Raw genomic sequence first — 16,358 nt, forward strand, 5'->3', positions numbered from 1 at the left:
AAATGAGCTGGAGAATCAAATGGCAAACCAAACTCCAGTATCTTTGCCAAGAACACTCCAGATGGGGTCATGGAGAGTCAGACACATGACTAAAAACGACTGGACAACATCTACAAGGAACCCTCCAAGGACCTGAAGCTACAGAAGCCAATATAGAATAGTTCCATCCTAAAGACTCTTACAGTCTCCTAGGAGAATATGAGATGGATATTTGGGTAAATGGATAATTAAATACAAGATAACTAGAGAAGGGAAGAGACACTAACAACTCTGGGCACTTGAGCTGAGCTTTGAAGTTAAGCCAGTCTAGAGATCTTGGATGAGGAGGGAATGTGTTACAGGGATGGAGGACAGCCTGTACAAAGGTACAGAGAAAGAAAATGGTGAGTCAGTTTCAGTAAAAACCTGCCAGGCTAGTTTGTTTGGGCTGTAGGTTGGATTAAATGGAATAACATGAAGGTCAGGAATTGTACAGCTAGATGGCACGTGGAAAGAATGCAGGACCTGAAGTCAGGAAGACTCATCTTCCTGAGTTCAAATCTAGCCTCAACTGTGTGACCCAGGAAAAGTTATTTAACCCTGTTTACCTCAGTTTCCTCATCTAGAAAATGAGCTACAGAAGGAAATGGCAAACCACTCCAGGATCTTTGCCAAGAAAACCCCAAATGGGGATACAAAAAGTTGGACACTACTGAAATAAAAGAACAATAAAAACAACTGGAAATGTAAGTGGGAGTAATTATTATCCAGGTCTTTAAATGCCAGACTGAGAAGTTTTTGCTTAGAAATAATAGGGAGCTAATGAAGATTTCTGAGAAAGGGAGTGACTTGGTTGGCAGAGGAATATTCATTTGGCAGCTGCATGATGGATAGATTGGAAATGGAGAACCTAAAAGGGGGAACTAATTAGGAAGTATTCTGAGTCAGGCCTGTCTAAGGGTTGAGGTTCAGGACTGGAATGCAATACAAACTCCAAAGGACCGTAAAATGCAATTAAAATAAACTTTACTTAGATTAAGTTTAAAAAAGATGCCATTCCTAGCTGATAGAATGATTCCTGATTCACCACAGCAATGACAATGCCAAGGTTGGGTCAGAAAGGAATCCCCCACAGAGTAGTAGAATTTGGCTCAAGCTCCTGAGGTGTACCTCCACATAGACTGGGATTTTTCTACCCAGAGTCATCCTGGCTAACCAAGTCCTGAGGACTCTCTAACTTGTTCCCTTAAAGGGAAGCCACTACAGCCTAAAATAAATATTCTTCATAACACAGGAGGCTACAGAAACAGTACAGTTGAGGGATGATGAATACCTTGAACTAGAATGGTGGTATTGTGAGTGGAGAGAAAGGAGTAGATTTGAGAAATATGACATGGGATACCTAATTAATAAGTACATGACAAATTTTTTGACTTGTTTAGTCTACTCAACTAAATAAAAACAAGTCCACCAATGAACATTTGTTAGGTATCTTCCAGTGCTACACACTGTGGTAAATATTGAAAAAAGGGCAAAAACTGTTATTTTCCTTAAAGAATTATAATCTGATGTGAGAGACATGTAAACAATCACATATAAACAAAACCAAACAAATACATGTGCTATATATGATGTGTGGATAGATAGACAGATGGATGGATGAATGGATAGATAAATACATAGATAAGCAGATGGAGAGAGAGACAGAGACAGAGACAGAGACAGAGAGAGAGACAGAGAGAGAGAGAGAATGAGAATAAAAATAAATTGGAGAAAATCAGCAAAGGCACAGCACTCACATTAAGGGAACTGGGAAAAATTTCTTACAACATAAGATTTTAACTGAGACTTGAAGGAAATCAGGGAATCCAGGAGGTAGAGTCAAGATTGGAGAGAATTCCAGACCTAAGGACTAGCCAGTGAAAAATGCATGGGCTCAAGAGATGGATTATAAAGTACATGGAGGGGAGTAAGTTTAAGACTGGAAATATGGGAGGGGCATCATAAACCTCTGTAAGAATTTAAAATTTAGGTTTTATGCTAAATATGAAAGTTCTAAAGTAATATGTGGTTGCTGATATGTGGTTGCAGACTCAAGTCATGAGTCTGTTAGCCACTCTTAACAATTTAGTTTAATATAGATATAGTAAAAGAGAGAAGTGTAGGAAGGAAATAGAAAGTATTGCCTAGCTAGATACCCTATAATTTCTGTCTAGGTCACCACCTGGCAAGGGCTCTCAAGTCCTGATCTCCATGATCTCCATGTGGAGTCATGGTAATCTCTTAAGCCAGGAGTCACAGTGGTGTCTTCAGCAATGGTACCACCAACACAGCCTCCTCCAGGAAAGGAAGACCTCTCTGGAACAAGTCTCCCCAGAAGCCAGGAAAGGAAGGTCAAATACCCAGCAAACCAACACGGGATCCAGGGGAAAAGTCTCCTCCTTCAGTCCAGCTCACCGATACAGAGTCTCCAAAGATAAACTCCAAAGGAGAAGAAATTCAAAGGAGAACTCCAAAAGAGAAGTCCCTTGGACAGGAAGTTCAGGACTTTTTATAGTCCTTTTTTCATGTCACTTCCTGTCCCTTCTCCACTTTACAGGAACCAATCTCAGTCTTTCAATTTGCATAGCACTGCCCAGGGGTGGGGCAGTGGCCTCTGGAGTTGTCACCCACTTTAGCAAGTGACTTGCTTGAATTCTCATACTTAGTGACTGGTAAGGTACTAAGTAGGGGTACTTCAGTTTTGATTGATTAACTTAAAAGGGGGGAGTTAATCCTATCTTCACACCTCTATATCCTCCCCAGTTTCCAGGACCCACTGTAGGTGTTCATTAAATGCCTTCTGCCTCATGATATAGAAGAAAAGAACCTCAGACTTGGATATTAACTAGGTTGACCATAGGCAAACCACTATCTTTTTCTGAGATTCAATATTCTCATCTACAAAACAGAGATAATAAATTCACTTGGCCTGTTATAATAGTATTAAGTAGTCTAATAGCCTCCAGTCTTTCCCCTCTCCAATCCATTCTCCACACAATTGCCAAATCAATACATTTCTAAGGTACAGGCTTGACCACATTTTCTCAAAAAAAGTGTTTATGGGTAAAGCAAATTGAAAACTTTAAACAGTTATAGAAACGAGAGCTATTGATTGTAAGATTCTGATAGGGTTTTGCATATTTTAAAAATGTTTCTAAGGTCACAACCACCAAAGTGCTGCTCTTGTTGCTTCATTTTTGTGGAAGTGACCCATGGTTCTCAAAGACTACAGCCAGTGGAATACAAGTCCTGGCAGGTCCTACCAAACTGGAAAAGCTTCATGTGCAGTCCTGCTATTGAAACTAATCTGATTTCAAAGAGCCTTTATGTCTATTTGTTTGAAGACTGGCCTAATTACTTTGGAAGAAGTATTTTAGCAGGTTGGCTGCAATGTCTTGTTTTTTGGGTTTGTTTTTTTTTTTTGGCCAAAGCTACACCACAAAAGTGTTTCAGTCTACAATGATGGAGAGGAGTATTGAAATATAGGTGGTACAGTGGATACAAGAGTGAGGAAAAATTGAGTTTGAATCCTGTCCTACTACCTGTATGGCCCTTAGCAAGTCACTTAACCTCTTGGCCTCAGTTTTCTCACTTGTAAAATAGGAATAATAACACTCATTTCTCAGAGTTGCAGGGAGAATCAAATTAGAAAATGTTTGTAAAGCACTTTGTAAAACTTAAAATCCTCTATAATAATTATTATTATAGGTCACAGTGATTATTTGCTTGTATTGGCAGTAGCTCTAACTTGTAGAATATAATCTTATGTCAAGACCTGGGCACTTATTATCAGTGGGTTAAGTGTAACTGGTATTGAGGATTTCTAGACATTCCCTTTAACTTCCACAAACTTTAGTATATATCTTCAATTAAAAGGATTATAATTGAATCACTAAGGGATCCCTAAAGTAGCAATTTGAAGCTATTTATTACTCACCAAATTATCTCATCTACAGAAATTCTTCATGACAAAATGAATAATGGGGAGTTCAAAAAAGATGAAGACAACAGTCTGAATCTCTTCTCTTCTCTACCTCTATTTACTATTAACTTAGCAAAAAAAATGGGCAAATTCTACAGACACTCTCCTTAGAGCAAAAAAAATAAATAAATGACCACTGGTTACTCCCTTAAGAAAGGCTAAAAGACATCCTGAAGTACTTACTTGTTGCAGCAACTAGTGCAACCCCAATCTCTATTCTGGAGAAGAAAAAGAAAAGAAGAAAAAAAGATGGCAGCCCAAATAGGAAAGTGAATAACAAGCTTAAAACGTCCATTCTTTAAAAGTTTGTTTTGTGTGAAAACCAGATTTTTCTAGATTCCTTTAAAAACTGTTGCAGTATTATTGTACTCTTATCTTAAATACCTCATATGTGCCCAATTACTAGCCATAACAGAATATGGCATGGAGCACCACTCTTTTATCGTTTCATATTTGAAACAGAGATAAATATTTAAGGCATCAGGTTCTTAAAAGAAATCAATCCCCTCTTAAGAATGCATCTCAAATTATCTGCAGATCACGCTTTAGGGCCTATAAGTAAGAAACTCAAATAGCCTGAAATTCCTAATAACAAAGTGTACTGTAAGCAAAAGTACATGCAGGTAAATGACGTTTTGGTTTCTAATACTTACAATTTTATGCGTAGAAAGAGAAAACAGCTCAATAAAACAAAGCTATGAGTTGTTCTCAAAATGAATCTTCTTCAGCCCTCAAAGTTCTGACAGAACCCTTTTACATACATGCATAATTATATTTGCCATCATCTACCACAGGTACCCAAGCATAATTCAGCAGATTCTCCTACAGACAAGTTTTGCAGCATTTTAAGAGCAGCCTGATTTATAGCCTCTCTTCGGCTTCTAGCCTTTCATGTCTAAGATATGAACAAACCCTCTAGCAATCTGCCTTTCATCTTTCAAGGGACGGAACATGTGTAGGATGCTCAGAGAGCCTGTCCTTTAGCCCGTGCGCCATATGATAGTAAATTGAGTCCTGCCATTAACTTTCATGCTATCTAGGTAGATGCAATGATGAAAAAGAGCCTCCTCTCCCCTTCTCCAATGGGGCTATTATTGATAAAATAGTAAAACAATCCAGAAATGTGTTTTTCACAACAAGGAACTGAGATTTCTTTTCGAGCATGGAGGCAATTTCACAATTGAGGCAGCTAGGTGGCACAGTGGGGAGAGCATCGTCCCTGGAGTCAGGAGGACCTAGGTTCAAGTTTGACCTCAGATGCATCCTGGCTGTGTGATCCTGGGCATGTCACTTAACTGCTATTTGCCCAGCCTTTTGCCTGTCTGACTTAGAGATGTTGCTAAAAGAGAAAGGAAGGGGGTTATTTTTTTTTAAGTACTTTTCACTAAATTGGTTCTGTATTTACTCTTCAATATTTCAAAGTTTGGCGAGCCATCATTTTACTGAGAAGCAACCCCAAACTTAGCTAGGTGGTATAGAAGCTAGGGTGCTGGGTCTGGAGTCAGGAAGAATCGAGTTCAAATCTAGTCTCAGATACTTACTAGCTATGTGACCCTAGTTAAACCATTTAACCTGTTTGCCTTAGTTTCTTCAACTGTAAGATGGGGGTCATAACAGCACCTACTTCCCAAAGTTGCTATGATTTGTAACTCAGCCCAGTGCCTATTTATATAGTAGGTGTAATATAAATATATCACATATAAATATATAAATATATAAAATAAATAATATAAATAAATACAATATTAATATATAATACATAAATATATATTACATCTAAACACATATTATACATGCATATAAACATAATACATTATATATAAATATATAATATGTAAATGTATAATATAATACACATATAACATAATACATAAATATATAATACAATAATATAAATATATCACATATAATACATATAAATATAGAATACATATACATACATATAATAAATGTGATATATCATACATAATCACATGCATACATATAAATATACATGATACATATAAATATACACTATAAATACATATAAATATGTGATACATATGAATATATAATACATATAAATGTATAATGTAATACATATAAATTTATATAATACATACAGAACATAAAAATATTCCTTCCCTCCCCACCCCTTCTTTAGAAGATGGGCTATTATTGCTCAAAAGTCTTTCTAGGTTTCATGGAGATTAGTACTTCACAGGGATCTTCCAGAGCTTGAGCTGTAGTGGCATAATTTTAGTGAACTTGAAGTTACTTTCCCATCATGGTGAAGCATTGGAGGTCTTGGGGTAGGGTATTATAATGTAAAAATAATCAATAAAAATAAATAACATAGACCCTTAAAAGGCTACAATCTCTAAAATGAGATTGAACTCAATGACCTCAAAGTACTAGTTCCAACATTCCCTGACCGATGTCCACTAGGAGTTTAGCTATCTCCCGTGATGCTGGCCTCAAGTAACAATAGCTGTGCACATTGGTTTAGTAATCATTTCTTTCCAGGCAGCTTTTCAGCAATGAAAATATGATAGGGTCAACATTTGAAAAGCTAAGGAGCAGAAAAAATAACTAAATTTTTGTTTTCTTAACTCAACCCTTCAGCCTACACATAAATCACTAGATGAAAGCATTTTGGTTTTCTGCTTATCAGGAAATCAGCATTTTCCACACTTAATTATTATGAATAATTTCTTTGGTAGTACTGTTCCAAGAGCACTGTGCAAACAGTCAATGTTAAGATGATTAGGTCTTTCTTTTTAAGTATGGTTCTTCCCAGAGAATCTTGTCCTAAGGTGAAAAACACTTAGATTAAAAGAAAATTTACTTCACATTGTAAATATTCACATTCCCTTTGAATTAACTTTAAAAATCTCTTATAATAATTACAAGTTCTTACTTCAAAATGGTTTTTATTTCTACTGGGATTCTTTATTAAATTTTTCATTTAATTTTAATCTTTTATTAAAATATAGAGAATAGATTACGTGGCTTGTTGGTCAAACCCAAAAGATCATTTACCCCCTTTGCTTAATGCTTTCTTCTTGCATATGGAATTTAAATGCCCACTTTTCTCAATACAAATCATATTAAGCAAAGAGGTCTACTAAAACAGAAAGTTATATTTATCCTTATGGAAATGGGCTGGCTTTGTAATTTCCTGTTAGTGAAAAATGAGAAGAGGGAGCCCATTGGCACAGCCAATTTATCAATTTGGGATTGATTGACCAGTTACCAAGTATGCCTTATAGTCTGTTTTTAATGAGTTTTGAAGGCTAAAGCAGTAGAAAAACAACTTTAATGGCTATTAACCAACCAGTCTTTAAGGTCACCTAAGAAAAAATAAACAAACTAGCCATGCTTTCATTTATATTAGTGGTTCCCAAACTTTTTTGGCCTACCGCCCCCTTTCCAAAAAAAATATTACTTAACCCCCTGGAAATTAATTTTGTTAAATTTTAATAGCAATTAATAGGAAAGATAAATGCACCTGTGGCCATCACTGCTTCCCTGGATTGCCGTAGCACCCACGAGGGAGCGGTAGCACCCACTTTGGGAATCACTATTTATATGAAGCCTAACTGCCCTAGTGGAGGAGGTTTACCTAACAGGCACTATCTCAACATGCATAAAAATTAGTCATTTTTAAAATGAATTTTGTTAAAATGCGTTTTTGTAAAACAAACAAAAACTCCAAGCCCCAAACTCTATAACACATTACAACACTTTAAAATCATTTTAATTTAAAATATTTTCAATTTAAAATTATGGAATAGGAATCACAATTTCTAATTACATGATACTAGATGAAAGAAGTCCCTAACTAGGAAAACATTAGAGATATACATAAAATAATCAAGATAGTCCCTGCCATAAAAGACCTTGCATTCTAACAGGGGAAGACAACACATGAAGTTAAGATGGAAAATGGAGGGGAGAGAGTGGAAGGAGTGGCATGATCTCATAATGGAATGGAGATAATGGATATGCTATAGCGTATAAATGTAATAAATAAACTGCAACAGACTATGGTTTCTATTAGGACTTTATAGAGTCCTTAAAGGTATCTCTTTTCATTTCACTCAAAGAAAAACAATCTTTCTTTCTAGATTACTGGTTTAACAAGAAGAAATAAAAGACTTAGTCTATTTAGTACACAATGTCAAGTATATGGTATATAGCATCACATATTTAACTACTTCTCTTATAATAAGGGAGAACCTGTAGCTTTATTAAGGTCATCTACTAAAATGTTGAATAAAGACAAGGACAAAGTTCTAACACATGGCTAGACTTTTCTTGAGGTACTTATCTTCAATCCATAATGGTTACTTTTGAAAGCAGAATCATTCTATTATAATCCAGCTAACTTAATGGAAAGAATATTGGACTTGGAACCACAAGACATGGTTTGGAGCATAGGTTCTATGTACAACCCTGCACAAGTCAGTTTACCTGAGTTTCAGTTTTCCACTGCCATATCAATCCTCAAGACTTGTTAATTCTACCTCCATAACGTGTCCCCCATCTATCCTCCTATTTTACCCTAATTCAGGTGCTTATCACTTATTCCCCTGAAATATGATAATTATTCACTTAAACTTTTTGTATTTCATTTTCTCATTTACCAGATGAATTTGAGTTTGAAAGATTTGATGTCTGCTAAGACTATTTCAGATCTAAATCTGATTCTATGATCTGATTATTTCCCTACTTCTAGTAGCTCCCTTCCCAAATTCATCTTCCATGGACCTGCCAAATTAATATGCCTAAAATGCAGGTCTAACCAAGATTTTCCCCTAATCAAAATATCCAGTGGTCTCCTATTTGTTCTAGATAATGAAAACATGATAGGGCAAACATTTGAAAAGTTGAGCAGAAAAAATAAACTAAATTTTTGTCTTCCTTACTCAACCCTTCAAACTACACATAAACCACCAAAGGAAAGCATTTTGGTTTTCTGCTTATCAGAAAGTCAGCATTTCACATCTCCATACCATACTCCTTGGTCTGGGCCCCCAGATCTTGTTCCTACCTCTCTTTCTAGACAGCACATTCCTCTCCTATCATGCATCCTAGATATCAGCCAAAATGGCCTGCTTGCTCTTCCCTGAATTCAGCATGACATCTCTCATTTCCATATTTTTACACCTACAGGTGCCATGTTTAGAAGAACCTCAGTCGCTTAGAATCTCTAGCTTCTTTAAGTCTTAGCTCAGATATCATTTTCTTTGTAAAATCTTTCCTTATTTCAACTATTTATTAGTCCTTCCTATGATTATCCTGTATTTTATTACAAATTAGATATAGTATATGCAAAGCATTTTGTGAGCCTCTGTAAATGGTTTCTCATACATTAGACTGTAATTCTCAGAGCGCTTTAGTTTTTGCATCCCAAAAGCTAAGCATAGTACTTTATACAGGATAATGGTAAGTGCTTGATCAATGCTTATATAAAAAAGATTGAATTAAATAGAATTTGATTGGATCTCAGGGGAGGTGGAATCAATAAGGTGGCTTAGAAGCAGCAAAGGTCAAGTCCTCCATGAAAACCCTTCCACACCAATCAAAAACAAAGCACTTCCAAGGGAACACAAAACCAAATATTACAACAGGACAGAGCCAGGGGCCACTCCTGCTCAATTCAACTTAAAAGGTACACAGAGAAGGTTGAATTCTCGGGTTTAAGGAAAAGAAAGAAGGAAGGTCCCAGGCCTCCTCCCCCACCTACTGTGCTATCCCAGGTGGTTGGTGGGACTGGGGCGAGGGCTCCAGCCCAGAGGTTGTGCCTTGCCACTCCAGCTACTTGAGTCTCAAGGCTTTGACCACAGCTGGCAGGGAGGCAGCTGGAGGAGAGGGGCAGGGAGGATGGCAGCCTAGTCGCAGCCTTCAGCCACCACTTCTCCATCTTGGGCCTCTCTCTGGAGTTTTTGGCCTCCACCCACATCCAGCTCTGCAGATCAGCTCAGCTGCCTTAATCTGGCCTAGCAATAGTGCAGATAGGAAGCCTTCAGAGTACAGAGAAGCCCAATCTCTAAAACCCCTTCTCTCACCTACTGTGCTGAGACCCTCAGTAAGAATCCGGCTTCCTGGGATGTGAGGGAGAAGGCTGCAGCTGCTACAGAGTACCTTGGTATCACCACAGGAAATTCAGGGCTCTGACTGGGTAGCTGGTAGGGAAGCAGAAAGGAGTAAAGAGGAGGACAAGGGTAACTACTTTCAGCCTCCACACCTTCACCTTCACCTTCTGCTGGCAGCTGGGGAAGATCTGGCCTCAGGGCTGTAAAAAAGATGGGCACCAGGGATGTTAAAATATAATCTAAATGGTTGTGGGTACACACTCTGGGTTGAAGGAGAGACAGGGACAGGATAGGGAGACCAGAGTACACAGCTAGACTCCTCCTAACTGATAAGAATGGCTGTTGGCCAACTGTCACCACTAGGCCAGTCTTTGAAACCAACAGGCAAGGTAAAAGGTTTTAAGTTTTAATTATGTTTGAATTAATAAAGGTGGGATAGGGAATTCTACACTAGAACCTAATGGGCAAAACCACAGGGCAAGGGGAGGACTTGACTTCTCTAATACTAATTGACCTAGGCCAGGCTGGGCATAAAGAAAAAGTAATGGAGTCACTGGAAGGCAGCTTCAAACCTGGTTCCAGCCAGGTTTGACCAGCACAGCTAAAGGGCCTGTGGGGTGGCTTTGAGGGTTTTTCATGGTAATCCACAGATGATCACAGGATGCCAAAAGCCAAGGTGGTCCAAGGTATCCAAGTAGAGAGAGTGTGCTTGAGATGCTGTCCACCAGATCCCAAACTCCTCCTCCCCTTGATGCTTCTCTGTAGTTCTTGTCTAATTGCTAGATGCCACCACCACTCAGGATCCCAGGGAATCAAGATGCAGGTCTGAGATCTCCCAGGGCTAGCAAGTTTGTGCCAACCACTAATGGAGTCTCTCAGAGCACAAGCCCCACTTTCTGCTCCTTCATTCCATCTTGGAATGCTCCAGCCCTTCCTGCTAGGTCAACCTTAATACTTAATTAATTACTAACTAATCTTCCTTACAACAGGGCTCATTAACAAAACAGGTCAGCTCCATCAGCCTAATCCACTTAATCAGAAGAGAAGAGAAGAAGCCCCTTCAGGACAGACTAGTCCAAAGCCACAAATTCAGCAAATAAACAGAGGAGCAAGAATGCAGCTAATTGGGGGCGAGGGTGGGGGGGAGGAAAAAATATGAGTAAACAACAGAAAAAGAAAAAAGAAATTACAATCATCAGTGTCTAACCAAGGCAATGAACAAAGAACAAATGGAAGAGAGGAGGACCAAGGAACACTAAGCAAAAACTCAGAGATTCCAGTGAATTGGGCACAGACTTTGGAAGAACTCAAAACACAATTCAAAAAACAATGAAGAGAAGCTGAAGAAAATTGGGAAAAGAACTTAAAAAGCAAATTTTGTCATCTGGAAACAAAAGCATATGAACTAAAACAAGAAGATAGTGCCTTTAAAACCAGGCTTGACCAGCTTGAAAATAAGGCAAAGAAAGTGAAAGATGACCTACATAGAAAAACAGACCAAAAGGAAAAGGATGATCAAAGATTCAGGGATGAAATTCAGTCTTTAAAAAATTAGAATCCAACAAGAACCAAATGACTTCACAAGGCAGCAAGAGTCTATAAAACAAAAATCAAAAGAATGAAAAAATTGAGAAAAATATGAAACACCTCATTGATAAAACAGACTTGGAAAATAGATTCAGGAGAGACAATTTAAGAATTATTGGACTACCAGAAAATCATGACAAAAGAAAGAGCCTAGACATCATTCTACAGGAAATTATCCAAGAAAACTGCCCTGACATTTTTGAGCAAGAAGGTAAAGGAGAGATTGAAGGAATCCACAGATCACCTCCTGCATTAAATCCCCAATTGACAACACCCAGGAATGTTATAGCCAAGTTCAAGAATTTCCAGACCAAGGAAAACATACTAACTACAAAGCTACTAAAAAGAAACTATTCAGATACCATGGAACCACATTTAGGTTAACACAGGACCTGGCTACATTCACACTGAAGGACTGGAAGGCACAGAATATGATATCCCAGAAAACAAGGGAACTGGGTCTATAGCCAAGAATCAACTACCCAGCAAAATTGACTATATTCTTATAAGAGAAAGTATGGTCATTTAATAAAATAGAAGATTTCCAAGCATTCTTAAAGAAAAGACTTGATATAAACAGAAAATCTGATACCCAAACACAGAACCCAAGAGCATCATCAAAAGGTAATTAAGAAAGGTGGGGAGGGAGATTTTTTTAAGGAACTCAAAAAGTTCAAGTGATTTGTATTCCTATAAGAAAAGATGATATCGGTAACTCTTAAAAATTGTTATTATTATCAAAGTAGCTAGAAGTATACTTAGACGGTACAGTAACAAACTATATAGGATATGTGAAAAAATATATAAAAAACGAGGTAAAAAAGATATTAAGAAATGGGAAAAGAGATAAAATGAGGCAACCTAACATATATTTCATAAAGAAGTACATCATGGGGGGAGGGGGAGAAGACCAATAAAATGGACAGGTCTAAGAGGTTGGCAACAGGTAATACTTAAATCTTATGTGCATTGAAATTGACTCAGAGAGGGAAGAACAATCAGATGCATTGAGGCAGAGAATTGTATCTTGCCCTATAGAGAATTAGAAGGGTAATAAACGGGTTGGTGGGGAGGGAAGCAATGCAAGGGAGGGAGAGGTTGGAGGGGGGTGTCATTTAAAAGGCACTATAGTAAGGGGAATAAATAAGAGAGGAGGGGGTGGGAAGGAGAGTTACATTAGGGAGGGGAAATGGAGGAGACTGACTAAAATCGAAAAGTTGGAGGGGAGGGTAATAGGGATAAGAAAAAAGGAAGATCAAAGGAGGAAGTCAAACTGGAAATACACAGAACAGTAATCATAACTGTGACCAACCCTATGAGGAAAGACCCAAGTCATCACTGAAAACTGAAGATGAGAGGTATTAGACCTTACCTTATAAGCCAAGAAAACAATTAAGCCAAATAAGCTTGACTGTTAATACATAAAATCTTCTACACCCATGAGTACCCCGTCATTTTTTTCAACTAATAAGCATTTATTTTCAATTAATAAACACTATTTCCCATAGTTTGCAATAATATTTCCATTACATAATACATCACAATGTATTTAGCCATTTCCCATTTAATTGGGACCTACTTTTCCAGTTTGCTTTCATAAAAAGTTATGAATTATTTTGGCATATATATATATATAAAATAAGTGAGAAGGCTTTTAGAATGGTGATTGGGCCCCATTTGGTGAATTTTGATGGTTGGTTGGTCATATCAGTATGAGTCATACAAGATGGTCAAGTACTAATGGGTTATAATCTATGGCATTGAAGGGTACATCAAAATAAAATCATACACCTTTTCAATTTTATTATTTGAAAGTATCTAAATATCCTCAGTGTGCTTATTTGTTTGATGTTCTTGGGGAATATGCCCAGTAACAGTATCGCATGGTTGAAGTGTATCAACAGTTTAGCAACTTTTCACATAAAATTCTAAAGTATTCTGGAATAACTGGATCACTTCATAGTTCCACCATATTAATGTGCCTTTTTTTTTTTCAGTTTCTCCAACACTATTTGTTACCTTATTGTTACATATTATTTTCTAATTTTTGACAATTTCATGGGTGTAAGGTTATTATCCAGTTATTTTCAATCTGTATTTCTCTTATTATTAGTGATATCCCTGGTAATATCACTCATTCCTAAAACTTTGATAAACACTTATGACTCACAAAGCTTTATCCTTGCCTTCTTCCTGAAGCTCCAGATCTAGGAGACGGCAAAATGATGAAGCATGTTCTGGAGTCAGAGGACCTGCATTCAAATCCTACCTCTGGTGGTTATCACTAATGGGATTACAGTCAAATCACTCTTGGCACCATCCTAGTTTCTATTCTTATCTCATACAATTAATTCCCTTCCCTTCACTTTATGTTCCCACCTACCCAGATGCTCTACCACAATACCCTTTACCTTCTTTCATTTATATTCCCAGTGAAGCTGATCTCTCTGCCTGGAATGCTCCTTTTTAACTAGACTTTAAAGCTCATCCCAAATGAAATATCTTTGAGGACCCCTTTCCTGAACCCCATTTTAATAACTTTTCCCCAATTAGGCAGCACATGACCATTTTCCCCTCATACCTCTCTTATACTCTTATCACATTATTTTGGTGGTGAGGTCATTTTCTATGGTGAGAAGTGTGTCGTAATTGGAAAGAGGACCAACTGGAACTCTACCTACAGAACATGTAAACAAGACATTTAAACTCTTCAAGTCTGTTTCTTCAACCCCAAAACATGGGGCAATGGTGATATTTACAATAATTTACAATTAGCTCATTGTGAGCTAAGTATTTTGTAACTTAAAGCAGTCTTTGACCATTAGGTGCTTACTAAGCACCAGGTGCCCAGGATACCAAAGGGAAAAATGGAAATCTCTGCCCTCAAGGAGCTTATATGGTGGAACCATCATGTACACACAGCGTTAAATATAAAATACACACTAATTTGGGAAGAGAGGAATCACTAGTAACATGGGGAAGGAAAAAGGGTCTTGGTGTAAGCAGCACTGGGGGTATGCTTTAAAGGGAACTAGGAGTTCTGAGAGTTGGAGCCAAAGAAGGCTTGTGTCCAGGCAAGGGAAATTTTGTGAAAGCAGAGAGAGGTACCATGATAAATTCTACAAGAAACAACAATTAGCCCCATTTGTCTGTGTGAAAAAGGAGTAATGGGTATTAAGCCTGGAAAGGCTGGCCAAAGCCAGATTAAAGAGGAGGTTGTGAGGGGGCAGCTGGGTAGCTCAGTGGATTGAGAGCCAGACCTAGAGACGGGAAGTCCTAGGTTCAAATCTGGCCTCAGACACTTTCCAGCTGTGTGACCCTGGGCAGGTCACTTGACCCCCATTGCCCACCTTTATCACTCTTCCACCTAGAAGCCAATACACAGAAGTTAAGGGCTTAAAAAAAAAATAAAAAAATAAAGAGGAGGTTGTATTTCATCTTGAAGGCAGTAGGTGCCTCCTAAAGCTTTCTGAACAGAAGAGCAACAAGGTCAGATCTGTGCTTTAGGAGGATTACCTTGGCAGCTGTGTGTAGGCTGGAGTGTAGGAGACATGAGTCAGGAGAGCCACATCAGAAGAGATGAGCATGGAAGGAGAAGATGTGAAATGTTTTGGTGGTAGGACAGAAAAAAGCTTGATAAAGGACTGGATGTGAGGGGAGTCAAGAAAGAGTGAGGGGCTGCCAAGTTATGAATCTGAGTGACCAGAAGAATGGTGGTCATCCTAACAGAAATGGATGTTAAGAGAAGGGGAGAACTCACTGAGTTCCATTGTGGACATGTTTGTGATTCCTATGGAACGTCCAATGGAAAATGTCCCATAGACAGGTGGTAAAGTGGACTGGAGCTCAGGAGACAGACCACATTTGGGAGGCTTAAGCATAGAAACTATTGTTGGACCCACTGGCAAGGATGCTATCACTGAAAGGGTGATATGATAATTATTCTCTCAGAAGATATACAAAGGACTTGGAATCTGCAGCAGTGGAGGAAACATCCACAGAAATGAAATCATGTATCCTTGAATTAATTCAAATATTGTATTTACATTAATTTACATTTATTATATTGAGTGTATACTGAGAGAGTGCAACTGTGAGTGCCATTTATGTTATGTTGCTTTGGGTTTTATTTTTGAGAAGTAGGATAGTTGATCTTCCATACATTCTGAGAGAAAAAGACACAAAATACAGATTAATTCAAAGTTTAATACACATAAACTATTACTGGTGAATACCAAGGAAAAATATCAAAATTTGTGATTGCTGATGTATGCCATTAGGAATTTTATTTTTGTTACAAATTATATAGTAATGGTGTTGTCACTATGCATGAGCTACGCTGCAGAAAGAGCAATTGCATTAAATCTTAGTTCTTCTGGGTCACGTTCCATGAACTTCTTGCAAACTTCTATGGCATCCTATAAACATTAAGACAAAAAGATGCAATATCTCAGTTTATAAATGAATTCTTTCACTAACAGAGGCAGTTGCTAAGTAAATACATAATTGTTCTAATTTACACAAAATATATACAGTAGACTGTTGTTGTCCTGAAAATTAGACTCAAAATTGACTTCTTTTATACTTCTACATCTTCAGAGTTACCCAAAATAAAAAAAATTAAAAAAAAAAAAGAATTTCAAACCCGAAGCTGTTTTGTGAGGGCAGAAGAGAATAGACAAAGCAAA

The 16,358-nt window shown here is 37.7% G+C and overlaps 1 protein-coding gene across 3 annotated transcripts in view; it reads right to left on the reverse strand.

Moving 5' to 3' along the window:
• Positions 1–15,711: 15,711 nt before the first annotated feature.
• UCHL3 (ubiquitin C-terminal hydrolase L3) overlaps positions 15,712–16,358 on the reverse strand; it is a 109,906-nt gene continuing 109,259 nt past the window's right edge. For all 3 annotated transcript variants that reach the window (XM_044670588.1, XM_044670589.1, XM_044670590.1), the window contains one exon: positions 15,712–16,088. In XM_044670588.1, the coding sequence (XP_044526523.1) occupies positions 16,005–16,088 (84 nt within the window). In that variant the 3' untranslated portion in view covers positions 15,712–16,004. The remainder of the gene's footprint in view (positions 16,089–16,358) is intronic.

This window comes from Gracilinanus agilis, chromosome 3 (genome assembly GCF_016433145.1).
Source record: "Gracilinanus agilis isolate LMUSP501 chromosome 3, AgileGrace, whole genome shotgun sequence".
NCBI lineage: Eukaryota > Metazoa > Chordata > Mammalia > Didelphimorphia > Didelphidae > Gracilinanus > Gracilinanus agilis.